We start from the raw sequence: 14,504 nt of genomic DNA, 5'->3' as shown, positions 1-14,504 counted from the left end.
TGATGGAGGCATCTCAGCATGCAATGCACACAAAGCTGGCGTGGGCTGGGCATGCCGTGTGTGTCCACACTAGCAGGCATGGGCTGAGCATGCATATAACCAGCATGTGTTGTACTGAGCATGCTCCAGAGCGATATGGGAAGAGCTACTGCTAAATCCCAGGGTGTATGGGGTGGGGGTGGGGTAATGACAGACAGACCAACAGATCTGAACACCAGAGCATGTGCCAGGTCTGAATTTATTCCCATCAGTGTGTTTACACATAGCATGTTCTGAGCGTGAGTAAGTGAGCATGCCAAGCCATTGCAAACACAGAGGACCAGTCAGTGGTCCGTGCAAACTCAGATGGACATGTGTCCAACAGAGAGCATTCTGAGGGTAGGCTCCCAAGGGGCCAAGCCCTTGATCTTTTTATTTTATTTTGTTTTGTGTTTTTGAGACAAGGTCTCACTTTAAGCCCAGACTGGTCTTGACATTGTCATTGTGATTCTCTTCCTGCCTCAGTCTCCTGAGTGCTTGGAATTACAAACCTACTCCACCATGCCAAGTTTAATTTAGTTTATTTAGGGAGCAGATTCCTGTGCACAATCCAATGCCATAGTAGCTGGGCCTCTGGCCTCAGCCGGTAGCCAGCCAGTCACAGCGTGAGAGGCAGACCATGGCCATATGGGTAGTGCAGGTTCACTCAGTGGTAATAGGCAGGAGCAGGGTTTGGAACAGTTTTTTATTGAAATACACAGAGGCAAGCGGGTCCAGGCATGGTCATGGCCAATGGGGTGCAGTCCTCTTCCTGACTCTCTGGCCAGACCTGATGGCCTCCAACATTTAGAGTGGGATACAGGCATGTTGCCAGGGACAGGGAAATAGGAACATTCTGGATAGCTATTTTCTGTAAGAATAATCTGTGGGTTCAAAGGATGGCTCTAAAGAGCCATTTCAGAGCAAGAGGGGATGCCAGCCCAGCTAGCTCAAACCCCCAAAAATGATAGGGGTGGGATCCCCATCAATGGTGCCCTCCAACATGCTGCAGAAAGCTGGTGGCCCTGGCTGGCCCGTGTGGGTGGGGATGGCGGGCTGGGAGCCCTTGAGCTCGAGACCCCCGGATGCCCTCTAGGGTCCATTCTGGCTCATTCAGCCACTCTCCAGGACAGCTGCTGGGGTCGAAGATCAGCTCAGGGCCTGGCCGCTGTGGGGGAAGAGGGAGGAACATCAGCAAGAGGGATGGGTACCTGTTGGTGTATGTACCTACCTACTAGAAGGGGTTAGCAGGCAGGAAGGCCCTCACTCCTCGTGCAGGCTTTCCCACACTGAAGTCAGGGACTAGGGATAGGAACCAGAACAGACCAGGCTCATACTAGGCAAAAACTCTGCCTCTGGGTCTCTTGAGGAATTCTAAGCAAATGCTCAAGTGTTGTTATATCTCAGTTCCTTGCCTTGGATTGTAGGTAAACATTCTACCTGCCCCTGAAGGAGAGTCCCCAGTCCCTCACTGGCGGATACTAGGCAAGGCAAGGAGTCTACTGCAAAACTAAAGCTCCAGCCCTTTTGGGCAAGAAGGAGGTGTTAGTGTTTAGTTTTTGAGATAGGGTGTTGTTATGGAGCCCAAACTAAACTTGACCTTGAGGTGACCCCCAGTTTCAACTTCCTGGGATGATAGGTGCCACACCACCCAGGGCTTTGCCCATTTCTTAACAGGCCCATCACTAGGTGCCTATTTTCTTTCCCAGCCTTAATTAGAGTTAGTGTAAGCCTTGAGCTGTCCTGAGGGTGCTGGTGTGACCTGAGCCTTGTCACCTTGTGTCAATGTTTACTGAACCTTAGGGCCTGGGTGTGAGATCACAAATGCTACAGTTGTGGGAAGCATGGCCCTATTACCTGTGCATCGCCATAGATTAAGCTCTAGGAAGACCAAGACCCAGATTGGGTGCCAGTCTGTACACTCTGCTCACCTCAGTATCCATGGTCCTGTCTTTGATGCTGGGCCCATCTCCTTCCCGTTGTGGGATGACAGATGGCTCTGTGGAGGCCCCGTGGCCTTCTCCTTCCTCCCAGCCACTGCCCCGACAGGGCCCAGACTCTTCTGGTGAGGCTTGGCTTAGCCGAATAAGATTACTGAAATTGGAGTCAGATTTGGAGCCCGCCGGGGGCTTGCGGGCCTTGTGGCGGCCGGTCAAGCGGCTGCCGTAGAAGGCCAGGATAGGCTCCGGGCCTGAATCAGGGACTCGATGGCCAGTATTGGCTACTTTGAGTGGGGCCAGCATGTCAGAGACCATGTCGGCCCGTGTGTCGCTCCACAGCCCTCTCCTAGCCTCCTGCAGACTCAGGTCATCAAGCTGGTCAATGGCCCTCTGCACTCCCGGGGCCTTCTCCTCCATGAAGAAGGACCCACTGCCTGCCACACCACCCAGGCCTGCAGTGTCCTCCTCCTCGGCCAGGCGGTAGTAGGGAGGCCCCTCCTCCGCACCGGTTATGATAGGCGGGGGTGGCTTGCCATCCACCTGCAGGGACAGACGACAGCCACGAAGCGACAGCTGATAGTAGCGGGTGGCCTCGTGAGCACTCCGCAGCTGCTGCATGGACACGAAGGGGTGGCGCAGGGCTGCGCTGGGACTGATGCGTTCGTGAGACTCCCATGTTAGCATGCGTTTGATCAGCTCCACCATGCTCTTGAGGTCTGCGTGCTCCGCCAGTGCCTCCCGGTCTGGGAAACTCAAACGACTTACAGCCCCGCCACCATTCACCGTCTCAATCTGGTCCAAGGATTTGAGCATGTACTTGCGGCGCTCCAGTGGACGCACCTGACGGGGCGTGGGGGAGACCAGGTAGACATGTGTCTAGACTCGGGGCTCCAGAAATCACCTATGGTGGGAGCCAAGTGGGATCCCCCTGACTTCTGCCTGTATGACTGGAAGCTGTCTTGCTGCTGGACTGCCCAGTCTGGCCCCTCACACCAGAGCCTCGATTTCTAGTCCCTAGCTCTCCTGCATAGGGAGGACATGCGATTCTGTTCTTTGACACCCCCCCACATCACCTAACTCGGGCTCCACACTGCACCTACACTTTCAGTCTAATCCAGAGACATGACCGTAACCTTCAGACGTGCTGGCCTACCAGATGTGCTGGCCCACCAGATGTGCTGGCCCACCAGCTCTGACAACCAGCTCCCAGACTTCTGGTCCTCCCCCAAGGTCTAATCTAGATTGTTTTTAATATGGCAGTCTCCCACCCCTCAGCACAGATTGTCTTCACCCTGCCTGCTCCTCCCGTACCTTGGTCTCAGCTAGGTAGTCGGCAGAGGACTTCAGCTGCCAGGGGTTGGTGGCATCGGGGTGGGGGTTCCGCTTGAAGAAGTGGTGAGCCTTGCGGGCAGCGTGCAGCAGGTGGGGCTTGGGCAAGCCCTGCGTCTCGCAGATGTAGCGCACCTGGTCATACTCATTGTTGCCTGGGTAGAGAGGCCAGCCCAGGTGTAACTCGGCCATGACGCAGCCAAGAGACCACACATCCACTTTCTCGCAGAAGGGCAGCCCCAGCAGGATCTCTGGGGCCCTGTAGAAGCGGGACTGGATGTATGGCTCCTTCACATAGCGCACCTCACTGAATATGCTGGCCGAGCCGAAGTCGATCACCTGTGAAGGGCAGAGGGTATGGGACACGGGGTAGGTAGGCTGGTGGAGTGGGCCCCTCCTGGGACTCATCTCTATTTCTCCTGTGTCTGTCTAGCTCTGTGCCTTGAGACTTCCTTCCTTATGAATGTCCCTCTCTCTGTCATCTAGCTGTTGTTTCTGGGCTAGGTGTTGGTCTGTCTCTGAGTCTCTTGAACTTGTGCCTATAATAGTTGGGTACCACCCACCCCCGCGTGGGCCTACAATGCAGAGCCATGAGCATAGTGGGGCATACTTTCTCCCATATCCCCTGCCCGTTGTTGGTTAGTGCTGAGACAGGATCTCAGGTATCCCAGGGTAGCTTCACACTGGTTGTGTAGGCAAGGGTGACCGTGAGCTCCTGCTCAAGGGCTGGGATTATAGGTGTGTATAACCAAGCCCAGCTCCCAGCTATAATTTTAATATTTCATCTACTCTAAATTTCACTTGTATGTGGGGTTGTGTGGGGGTACATGCATATGCGGGTGGGTGTCATCACTCATGGGTACTGTGTAGGGGAGAGAGGTTGATGGTAGGTATCTTCTACCATTCTTCCTTGTTTTTGGAGACAGGGTCTCTCACTAAACCTGAATTTCACTATATTGGCAAGATTGCCAGACCCCTGAGCTCTTTTGATCCTCTTGTCTTCCCTTACAACCTGTCAGCCCTGATAGTATAAACCCAAGCCCAGATCTAATGGTGCTGGAGATATGAACTTAGGATCTGCTTGTGTGCAGCAAGCACTTAACCCACTGGGACTGGAGGCGTGACTCAGTGGAGTACTTGCTGCTCTGGCAGCTCATACCTGTCTGTAACCAGAAAAGCCACAATACATGCACAGGCACTCACACATAAACTAAATTAGCCTGGCAGTGGTGGCAAACACCTTTAGTCCCAGCACTTGGGAGGCAGAGGAAGGTGAATCTCTGTGAGTTCAAGACCAGCCTGGTCTACAAAGTACTTTCCAGGACAGTGAGGGCTACACAGAGAAACCTGTCTGAAAAAAAGAAATAAAATAATTAAAAAGTGAAATAAAATTCTAGTCCCATGAGAAGAAGAGCTTTGTATTTCATTCAAAGCTGTGTCTCTAGAGGTCTGCATGGTGCCCAGCACATCATAGAGCTCAGGAAAAAGTGAATGAGAAACAAGTGGCTGTTTTAGACCAATCAGGATTTTCCTTTCATTGTTGTTGTTGTTTAGGGTTTTTTGTTTTGTTTTGTTGTTTTGAGACAGGGTATCTTTATGTAGCCCTGGCTGTCCTGGAACTCTGTAGACCAGGCTGACCTCAAACTCAGAGATCTCCCTGCCCCTGCCCCTGGAGTCCTGGGATTAAAGGCATGCTAGGTATAGTGTTTGATCTTTTGAGATAGGGTTTCATGCGTCCCATACCCATTGTGGAGTCCAGGGTGACTTTGCACTCCTGATCCTCCAGCCTCCACATGTCAAGTACTGAGATTAAGTTACATGTGTGTACCGGCACCCTAGGCCTTTGCTGTTTATGTTGAGGCTGCTTTCTGAGGCAGGCCCTGAATTCACAAGCAGCCCGCCTCCCTCCCTTCCCCCTCTGTGAGTGTGTGTGTGTGTGTGTGTGTGTGTGTGTCTCCAGTTGCCTCTTCACAGCTAATCGCTCATCTCTGAGTATCTCTGTCTTCATTTCTGTGTTGTGGACAGGGAAGGAACCACCCTAAAAGCCAAATCCTCTATGATCTTCACCATCCAACACTTTTAAAACCCGGAAGGCCCTCAGCATGCCATGGGTGGCGGGCAGGAGCCTTCATCTCTCCCCCTTGCCACCAGGTGGCACTCTGCTGGTTTCACTGAATCCCTGAGACTAACGCAGTGGATGGAGCTTCCTGCTTGCGTTGCACTCAACCACCACAGCTTCCCTGCCCACAAGGCTGATCATGAAACGGATTTTAGTTGGGACTCAGAATCCCCAAGAGCGCGGTAAATCCGTGTTTGTGGGGTCCCTTCATTCTGAAAACACTGTAGGGTGACAGTGACCACCCCCAGACACTGTGTGAGCCCTAATATATCTACAGTGATCTCTCAGCTCACTGTGCTTCCACCCCTCAGGGCAAAAACACCCATCTCTTCCTGTCTCTGTCTCTAACATTCAGTGGGGTGCTGGAAGAGGCCAAGGGCACAATGCAGGCAGCTTTGGTCCAGCCCTGCCCTTGGGTACTGCCTGCCCAGTCATAGCCAGAGCCTTGGATGACAAATACACAGGTGGAGGAGGCACAGAGGGTGTCGGTGTAGGTTGAGAAGCCATAAACAGAGGCGCTGCAGAAGAAGTTGAACTCATGGCGGAGGAGACAGCTCAGGTGCTCCCCCAGGGACAAGAACAGAGGCCAGAGCCACCTAGCTTACAGATGCCTAGGACAGCGGATCCCAGTTGAATCCTATCTTTCTCCCCCACTTTTTTTTTAAAGACAGGCTCTCAAGTAGTGTAGAGTGACTTTGAACTTGCCACCACAGCCAAAGACAACCTTGAACTTTTAATCTTTCCACCTCTGCCTCTGCAGTGGTGGAAGTATCTGCCCTGTGCCCAGCTCTCCCTCACACATTCTTCCTTTAGACTTAATTCATTCAGGGGGAATATGCAAATGCAGTTGTGTGTGTGTGTGTGTGTGTAGAGGTCAGAGGATAACTTTTGAGAGTCAGTTCTCTGCTCCCACCATATGGGTCCTGGGGATTGAACTCATGTCCTTAGGCTTGGCAGCAAGCACCTTTACTGGCTGAGCCATTCTGCTGGCCCTTCTTTTTCTAAACTGTGAGTGTGTGTGTACATGTTTGTGTGCATATGCACACATGTGTCAGAAGTTAGCCTTCCTCTGTCACTCTCTACCTTATAATTTGAGACAAGATCACTCACTGAACATGGAGCTTGCTGATTGGCTAAACAGGCTGTCACTCACTGAACATGGAGCTTGCTGATTGGCTAGACAGGCTGGCCAACAAGCTCCAGGAATCATCCTGTCTCTACCTCCCCAGCACTGATATTACAGGTGAGCCACCACACTTGGCTTCTTATATGGGTGCTAGGGACCTGAAATGATGTCCTCCTGCTTGCTCAACGGGCATGTTACCATCTGACTATCCCTGAAACCTCCCTCATTCACACTGCGAAACCCACCAGTGAATTCTGTTGTTCCCTAGCTCCACATCTGCCCCAATCCACACACATCCCAGCTATATCTCATTATCTGTAACTCCTACTTGGGTTACCCCATCTGCCTTCTTGATCCTACTTCCCCTTAAAAACTGAACACCTAAGTCAGAGCAGGCCCTTCTACTCTGAATCCATCTGTGAATACAGCATGTTGGTGTGTGCCTTTGACCCCATTGCTTAGGAGGCAGAGGCAGGAGGATCTCCCATGACTTTGAAGCATGCCTGGTCTACATAGCAGGTTCAGGGCCAGCCACAGGATACATTGTGAGACTTTGTGTCAAAAAAAATACAAAGTAACCCCTGTGGTGGTAGTGTAGGCCTTTAATCCCAGTGCTTTGGTGGCAGAGGCAGACGGATGTCTGTGAGTTCAAGGCCAGCCTGGTCTCCAAAGTGAGTTCCAGGACAGTCAGGACTGTTACACAGAGAAACCCTATCTCAAGAAACCAAAATCAATCAAACAAGAAAAACAAACCAGTTTTGAATGCACAACGCCTCCCCTCCCTCCCTCTTTGCCCGGTCATTCTACTCAACGCTATAGAACTCCCCTGCATTGCTAGAATCCTTAACCACCACATGCTTCTGCCTTCGGGCCCTTCTGCTGGCTGTCCCTTCTCCCTGGAAAACTGTCCCTTCTCCCATGGCCCTCTCTGACCCTCAAGACTCGTTCTGGTGCCCCCTCCCTGACCGCCTCTTGTAAATTTCAGCCCCTCCACCACATCCCACCCCTGAGCAATACCCTACATCCTCTCCCTCCCGCTTCCACCTCTTCTCACTCACCTGATACGTTACTCCTTACCAAGTACTGTCTCCCTCACTAGAATGTCATCCCTGACCTGAGCCATGGGAGGGAAGCTGGACAGAGCAGGGTTGGGGAGACTTCAGGGCCTGGAGGGTAAGCATGGAGGACCTTGGAAATGAGATGGAGAAGCCAGGCATGGTGGTGAATACCTGTAGCCCAAATACTTGAGAAGGGGGACCCACTCAAATTCCAGACCAGCCTGGACTACATGAGACCTTGTCTCCAAAAACCAGCTAACCGAGCTGGCTGTGGTGACACATACCAGTAATCCTAGCACTTGGGTAGTGGAGGCAGGTAGGCAATGAATTCAAGACATCCTCAGCTACACAGCGAGTTCAAGGCTAGCCTGTACCACAAGACCCTGTCTCAAAAACAACAACCACACTAAAGAATTGGGATGGGATATGGAAGACTGCCAGACAGCAGCAAGGAGAGGCAGTTTGGAAATCAGAGCCACACCATGGAACTGACCAGGGAGACTCACATGTTGGCAGAGCACCCCAGTGTTGAGCAAAGCTGTTTCCCAGGCAACCGCCCTCACCTTTACCCTGAAGGGGCAGCGGGTCTGGTCCACCAACATGATGTTTTCAGGCTTGAGGTCAGCATGGATGATGGCCAGCTCCTTGAGGCGAGCCAGCGCTCTCAGAACCTGCAGGGTGACAGTGCGAATGTGCCGGGCAGGAAGGGGTGCGAAGTTGTTCTCTTTCTGGAACTCAAAAAGGTTTTGCTCCAGTAGCTCGAAGACCAGGTAGAACTTGAGGGCATCGTGGAAGAACTCGAGAAAGCGGATGACGTGGGCCTCGTCGGGGTCCAGGCCTCGGACGCACCGTAGCAGCTTCAGCTCATTCTTGATGATCCGACTTCGGTATGCGTCGTTCTTCAGGATCTTGATGGCCACCATTTCACCTGTACTCCTGCGCCAGCCCTTGGCCACCTCTCCGAAGGTGCCCTTGCCCAGTACCTCGATGATGTCGTAACAGTCAGTCTCTGACTGGATGGTGGCCATGGTGCCCTCGCTGCCAGTCACTGCCCCACCCTTACTCCTGAGCCACTGGCTTGGCTTCCTAGACCTCCCACCTTGACGATGGCCCTTCAGTCCTCCCAGCGGGGGAAAGATAACCACACTCGTGTCTCTCCCTATGAGGTCAGCCCCTGCCTCCCTGGCACCCCTTGGCCCCCTTGGCCACACTGTGAGTCTACCAGGGGCTGCACCCCTCCCCCAAAGCCCTCCTGGCTTGGGATGAGGGGGCTCAGGCCCCTCTGAATGGGTTCCAGCGTTGCTGAGTGGCTTTGATTCTGTTGTTAGAGACCTGAGTCCTAGGCTAGAATGGGGGGGGGGGGTGGAGTGCCAGGCTGGGCCCCTCCCCCACCCACTGACGGAACCCTGGAGAAGCCCATGGGGTAGACTCAGAGGGATTTTACTCATTGACCTTGTGTGTTCAGAAATAGGGACGCACCTACAGTCATGTGAGAGGGAGTGTGTGCGTGTGTGTGTGTGTGTATGTGTGTGTGTGTGTGCATGCATGTGCGTGTAAGGCATAGAGGATGTATGGATAGGGTAAGATCCAGATTGTAAAGACATTGATTGCAGGCTAAAAAGTTTGAACGGGGCACCAGGGAGCCACGGAAGGCTTTAAGCAAGGGAATGAATGCTCAGACCTGAGTCTTCACCCAGAAAGGTGCTGTGTGAGAATGCTTGCAATAGATACAGTAGCTGCACCTTAAGCAACTGCTGTCCCAACCCGCAATTGCAACTCTGCAGCTACCAGCAGCATTTCTGCCACATGGGCACAGCTAGGTGGGAATTCTGTTCCCTCAGGCACCAACTCTATCTGGGCCACTAAAGGAAACTTTATCTAAGTTGCTATAGAACTCAAGATTCAAAGGTTGAGGTGAAATCCTGCTAGCTCAGGCTGAATAGCAAGTAGCTAACCTCTCCTTGCTCACATTTCCAGAAAAAGGGCATCCTTCCCTTCTGCTCAGCCCCCACTAAAGAACCTCCTCTACACTTCCCTCCTCCCTACCATTTCCTATCATCTAGTTGCTGACTCAACCTCCTGACCCTTGGCTAATTTTATTTAATCAAACAAATGCAACTTGTCTTTGCATCATTAACAAAAGCAGCAGGAACAAATGTAGCATACCTTTACACGGTGAAAACAATATTCCACAACAAAAGGTGAAGAGCAAGAAAGGAGTCCATAGACCCCAGCAAGGAGGCTGAGGAAGTCCAGGTAGATTCCGCTGGCGAAGGGCTCGGGAGCTGATGGAGTGAGGCCCTAGATAGGGCAGAAGGGCAGGCTGTGATACTGAAAGGGTCAGGGAGGGAAGAAACAACTCAGGACAAGGTTGCAGGTAGTCTCTGAGAAAGTGACATGGGAGAAGGTGACATGGACAAGGGATAGTTGGTGGGGTAGACACTGAGGTCAGATTAGAGAAATTGACATTAAACACATGGCAGACAAAACAACTCCAGTTCTCTGCCTGGAGTTTTCTTTTCCATACATTTTCTACTCAATATATGTTCTTGTTTTGATACAGGGTCTTACTACATACTTACTTACCCTGGCTGGCCTAGAACACACAGACATCCACCTGCCTCTGCCTCGCAAATACTGGCTACACCACCACACCTGGCTGTTGTGGGATATTAGTTTAAGATGTGTTACATTCGTTCATGCTGCGGAATATTTGTTTAATGATGCAAAGATGAGTTGCATTCTTTTATGTTGCATTTGTTTAACTCTGTGAAGCTGTGTTACTTTACCTGTCCAAAACACCTGATTGGTCTAATAAAGAGCTGAACAGCCAATAGCTAGGCAGGAGAAAGGATAGGCAGGACTGGTAGGCAGAGAGAAAAACAGAGAAGAGGGAGGAGCAAGAAAAGGAGAAGGAGAGAGGATGTCAGGGGCCAGCCAACCAGCCATGGAGTAAAACGTAAAGAAAGGTATACAGAAGAGAGAAAGGTAAAAGCCCAGAGGCAAAAGTAGATGGAATATTTTAAGAAAGTCTGGCTAGATACAAGCCAAGCTGAGGCCAGAAATTCATAAATAAGAATAAGTCTCCATGTATTTATTTTGGAGCTGGGTGGTAAGCCCCCAAAGTATTAAAAAAAAAAAAAACCCTACACCTAGATGTTTCTACTTTCTTTTCTTTTTAGATTTATTTATTGCTGTGGGATAATGCTCTTGTACACTGTAAAGATTTGTCACTCATATTGGTTTAATAAAATGCTGGTTGACCAGTAGCCAGGCAGGACATGTAGGCAAGGAAACCAAACTAGGAGAATTCTGGGAAGAAGAAAGATGAAGACACAATTACCAGCCAGACACAGAGGAAACAAAAGTATTCCTTACTGAGAAAAGGTACCAAGCCGTGTGGTTAAACATAGAGAAGAATTATGAGTTAATTTAAGTTGTAAGAGCTAGTTAGTAATAAGCCTGAGCAATAGCCCAAACAGTTATAATTAATATAAACCTCTCTGTGTGTTATTTGGGACTGAACAGCTGTGGGACCAGGTGAGACAGGAACTTCCATCTACAATTTATTGTATTATTTTATGTGTATGGGTGTTCACCTACATGTATGTATGTGCAGCTTGTGCATACCGAGTGCCCTCAAATGTCAGAAGAGAACTTCATATCTCCCAGTACTAGAGTTACAGATGGTTATAAGTCACCATGTGGGTGTTGGTGTCGAACCTGAGTCCTCTACCACAGCAACAATTGTTTTTTGTCTGTTTGTTTTTGTTTTTGTCTTTCTGAGACAGGGTTTCTCTTCATAGCCCTGGCTGTCCTAGAACTCACTCTGTAGACCAGGCTGACCTCAAACTCACAGAGATGAGCCTACCTCTGCCTCCCGAGTGCTGGGATTAAAGCCATTTGCTACTACCACCCGGTCCAACAGTGTTCTTAACTGAATGCTGAGCCATCTCTCCATGCCTGACTGGTTTCTGTTTTGTTGTTTGTTGTGTTGAGACAGAATCTCATGTAGACTAACCTTGGACTCACTGTTGCTGAGACTGGTCTCAAGCCAGATCTCCCTGCCTCCACCTCCCAACAGCTGGAGTTACAGATATATGCTACTATGCCCAGATCAGAGTTTTTGTTTGTTTTTGCAACAGGGTTTCTCTGTGTAGACTTGACTGTCCTGGAACTCACTCTGTAGACCAGGCTGGCCTTGAACTTGGAGAGCCACCTGTTTCTGCCTCCTAAGTACTGGGATTAAAGGTACTTGTGACCACTACTGTACCTGAAGAAGTTTTTTTTTTTTTTTTCAAGACAGGGTTTCCCTGTAGTTTCTAGCGCCTGTCCTGGAGCTAGCTCTTGTAGACCAGGCTGGCCTCGAACTCAGAGATCCGCCTGCCTCTGCCTCCCGAGTGCTGGGATTAAAGGCGTGCGCCACCACCGCCCTGCTGAAGAAGTTTTAAAAATACCTAAAATTTCTGGGCTTGGTAAATGGGGCAGTAATCCTAGAATTCAGGAGATTGAGACAGGACACTCAAAAGTTTGTGACCAGCCAGGGCTACATAGAAAGTTTGAGGCCAGCCTAGGGTTACATAAGAACCTATGTCAAAAAGAATTTTTTTTTTAAGAACTTATACTTAAGTCAGTTGGGGGCTAGAGACTCTCAGAGACAAGACAGGAGCTGCCACACACACACACACACACACACACACACACACACACACACACCTCCAATATATATGGTGTAGGGAATCATCACGAGAAAAATACAACAATAGCTGTCTCCCCGAGAAATTTAGGGATGTCTGGGTTTGTCAGCTCTGGGTGCATGTCTGAGTTCAAGGCCACCCAGGTCTATAGAGCTCCAGGATAATCAGGAACTATGCAGAGAAACCCTGTCTTGAAAAACCAAAAGAAGAAGAGAAGGAGGAGGCAGTTTAGGGAACTTGTGGAGTGAACCTGAGGAGGAGGAGCCCCAAGGGCTCAGGGAGCAGGAGAGAAGGGAGTCAGCAGAGAGATAATTCATCTGTAAGAAATTTGACATTTTGGTAAGAAGTCTGGAGAAGGGAGAGAGAGGGAAAAGCACTCAGGGGAAACTGAGGAAAGATTGTTGGTGTTGAGCATGGTGGTGCATGCCTTGAATCCCAGCACTTGCAAGGCAGAGGCAGGCAGATCTCTGTGAGTTCGAGGCCAGCCTGGTCTTCAGAGTGAGTTCCAGAACAGCCAGAGAGACACAGTGAGACCTTGCCTCAAAGGAAGGAAGGAAGGAAAGAAGGAAGGAGAAAAAAGATTGCTGGTTTTAAAAACCCAAATGCTGAGGGGAGTCCACCACAGGTAAAGATAATTACTGTCAAGTGTAGTGGAGATGAAGGGCTTCTTGCATGGGGAGCCAGTTGGGAAATAGGGCTGGAGTAGGCAAGAGCCCCTTGTTCTCATTTTTTATACTGGAAATGTTTATGTGTGTGTGTTGGGGGGTGTCTGTCTGTCTGAGTGCACACACACACACACACACACACACACACACACGCACGAGAGACAGGTAGGACAGAACTGAGTTCTGTAGACTTGGGGTTGGACTAGGATTGTATGTCACAGAGAGACCTAGATTCCTGCCAGTGGGTGTGAGGCAAGGGAAAGGGTGGCTCCCAGTCCCCAGGAGCCTAGCAGTGTTGGGCATTCTGGACCCTGGGGCCTGATCCTAAGAGTGAGGCTCTGAAGCCTTGATTCCAACAAGGGAACCAGGAGGCGCCTCCTTGGGTGAGGCCCTAAGTGCACAGGGAGTCAAACCAGACAGACAGGAAAGGGAGGGTGGCGCCTGGCAGCGTGACCTTGCTGGCACAGTCTGGGTTCCAACTCTTCTCAGAAGGCCGAGGCAGGCTGAGTAAAAACAACTGGGAGGGCAGGAGAGAGGAGAGCAGAGCCAGCTTGGGAAACAGTGAAATTCAAAATCAAGGGGTTGGATGCAGCTCGCTTGGTGGAGTATTTGTCCAGCATGGATGAGGCCCTGAGCTGAATTCCCAGCACCACATGAATTCCCACCAGGCATGGTGGCATAGACCTCCAATCCCAGCTCTTGGGAGATAGATGCAGGCAGCAGACTCATCCTTGACTACATAGTTTGAGACTAGTCTGGTATATGAGGCTTTGCTTCAAAATAAAAAAAATGACCAAGTCAAAGGGGTGGGGGAGATGTTCAGTAGTTAGGGAACATTGTTTGCTCTTCCAGGGGACCTGGGTTCAATTCCTAGCACCCACGTGGTGGCTCACATCTCTGGAGTTTCTGGCCTCCACAGGCACCAGGCATGCAATACAGGCAAAACCCTCTTACATATAAAATACTAAAAGTGCTTTTCGAAAAGCTGGAGCTGTAGTTCTGGGATAGAATACTCGGCTAGCGTACTCGAAAGCCCTGAAGTTCAATCCCCAAGCCAGCAAAAGTAAAATAAAATTTTGTTTATGAAAAGAAAAAGATGCACAAAAGTCCACTTGCAGGGGGCAGTGGGTCCCCCAGGACCATTCAACTAACATTGCATAAGCCTGTGGGGGGGCACAAATAAGGAGACCTTGTCTTAAACTCTCTCTCTTTCTCCCTCTCCCCCTCTCTCCCTCCCTCCCTCTCCCTCCCCCTGTCTCCCTCCCCCTGTCTCACTCCCTCCCTCCCTTCCTCCTCTCCCCCCCCCCTCTCTCTCTTTGAGCACACACAAGAACCAGAATACATGGCAACTTTTGAATTATTTTATTCACATAGCTTGGCTTAATATACAGGCACTTCTGCTAATGAGGTGTCCCAGGCCTCTGGCTCCTACCTGAGTCAGTTGCCCATCTTCAAGCCCTCTGAGGATTAGTGCTAGTAATGTCACACACAAAATGAGGAGTTGGGGTGGGGGATGGGAAGGCAAGAGGGGAATCCACCTCTGTCCAGGGCT

The 14,504-nt window shown here is 50.6% G+C and overlaps 1 protein-coding gene across 1 annotated transcript; it reads right to left on the bottom strand.

Moving 5' to 3' along the window:
- Nucleotides 1-705: 705 nt before the first annotated feature.
- On the bottom strand, nt 706-8,618 carry Hipk4 (homeodomain interacting protein kinase 4). Its single transcript, XM_038340041.1, has 4 exons — nt 8,154-8,618; nt 3,270-3,626; nt 1,950-2,798; nt 706-1,186 (listed from the first exon to the last, which is right to left on the bottom strand). Exons 1-4 carry the CDS (start codon nt 8,616-8,618, stop codon nt 1,004-1,006), a joined length of 1,854 nt encoding a protein of 617 aa, XP_038195969.1. The 3' UTR covers nt 706-1,003.
- Nucleotides 8,619-14,504: the final 5,886 nt, after the last annotated feature.

Source organism: Arvicola amphibius, chromosome 8 (assembly GCF_903992535.2).
Source record: "Arvicola amphibius chromosome 8, mArvAmp1.2, whole genome shotgun sequence".
Classification (NCBI taxonomy): Eukaryota; Metazoa; Chordata; class Mammalia; order Rodentia; family Cricetidae; genus Arvicola; species Arvicola amphibius.
This window is presented reverse-complemented; position numbering and strand designations above follow the sequence as displayed.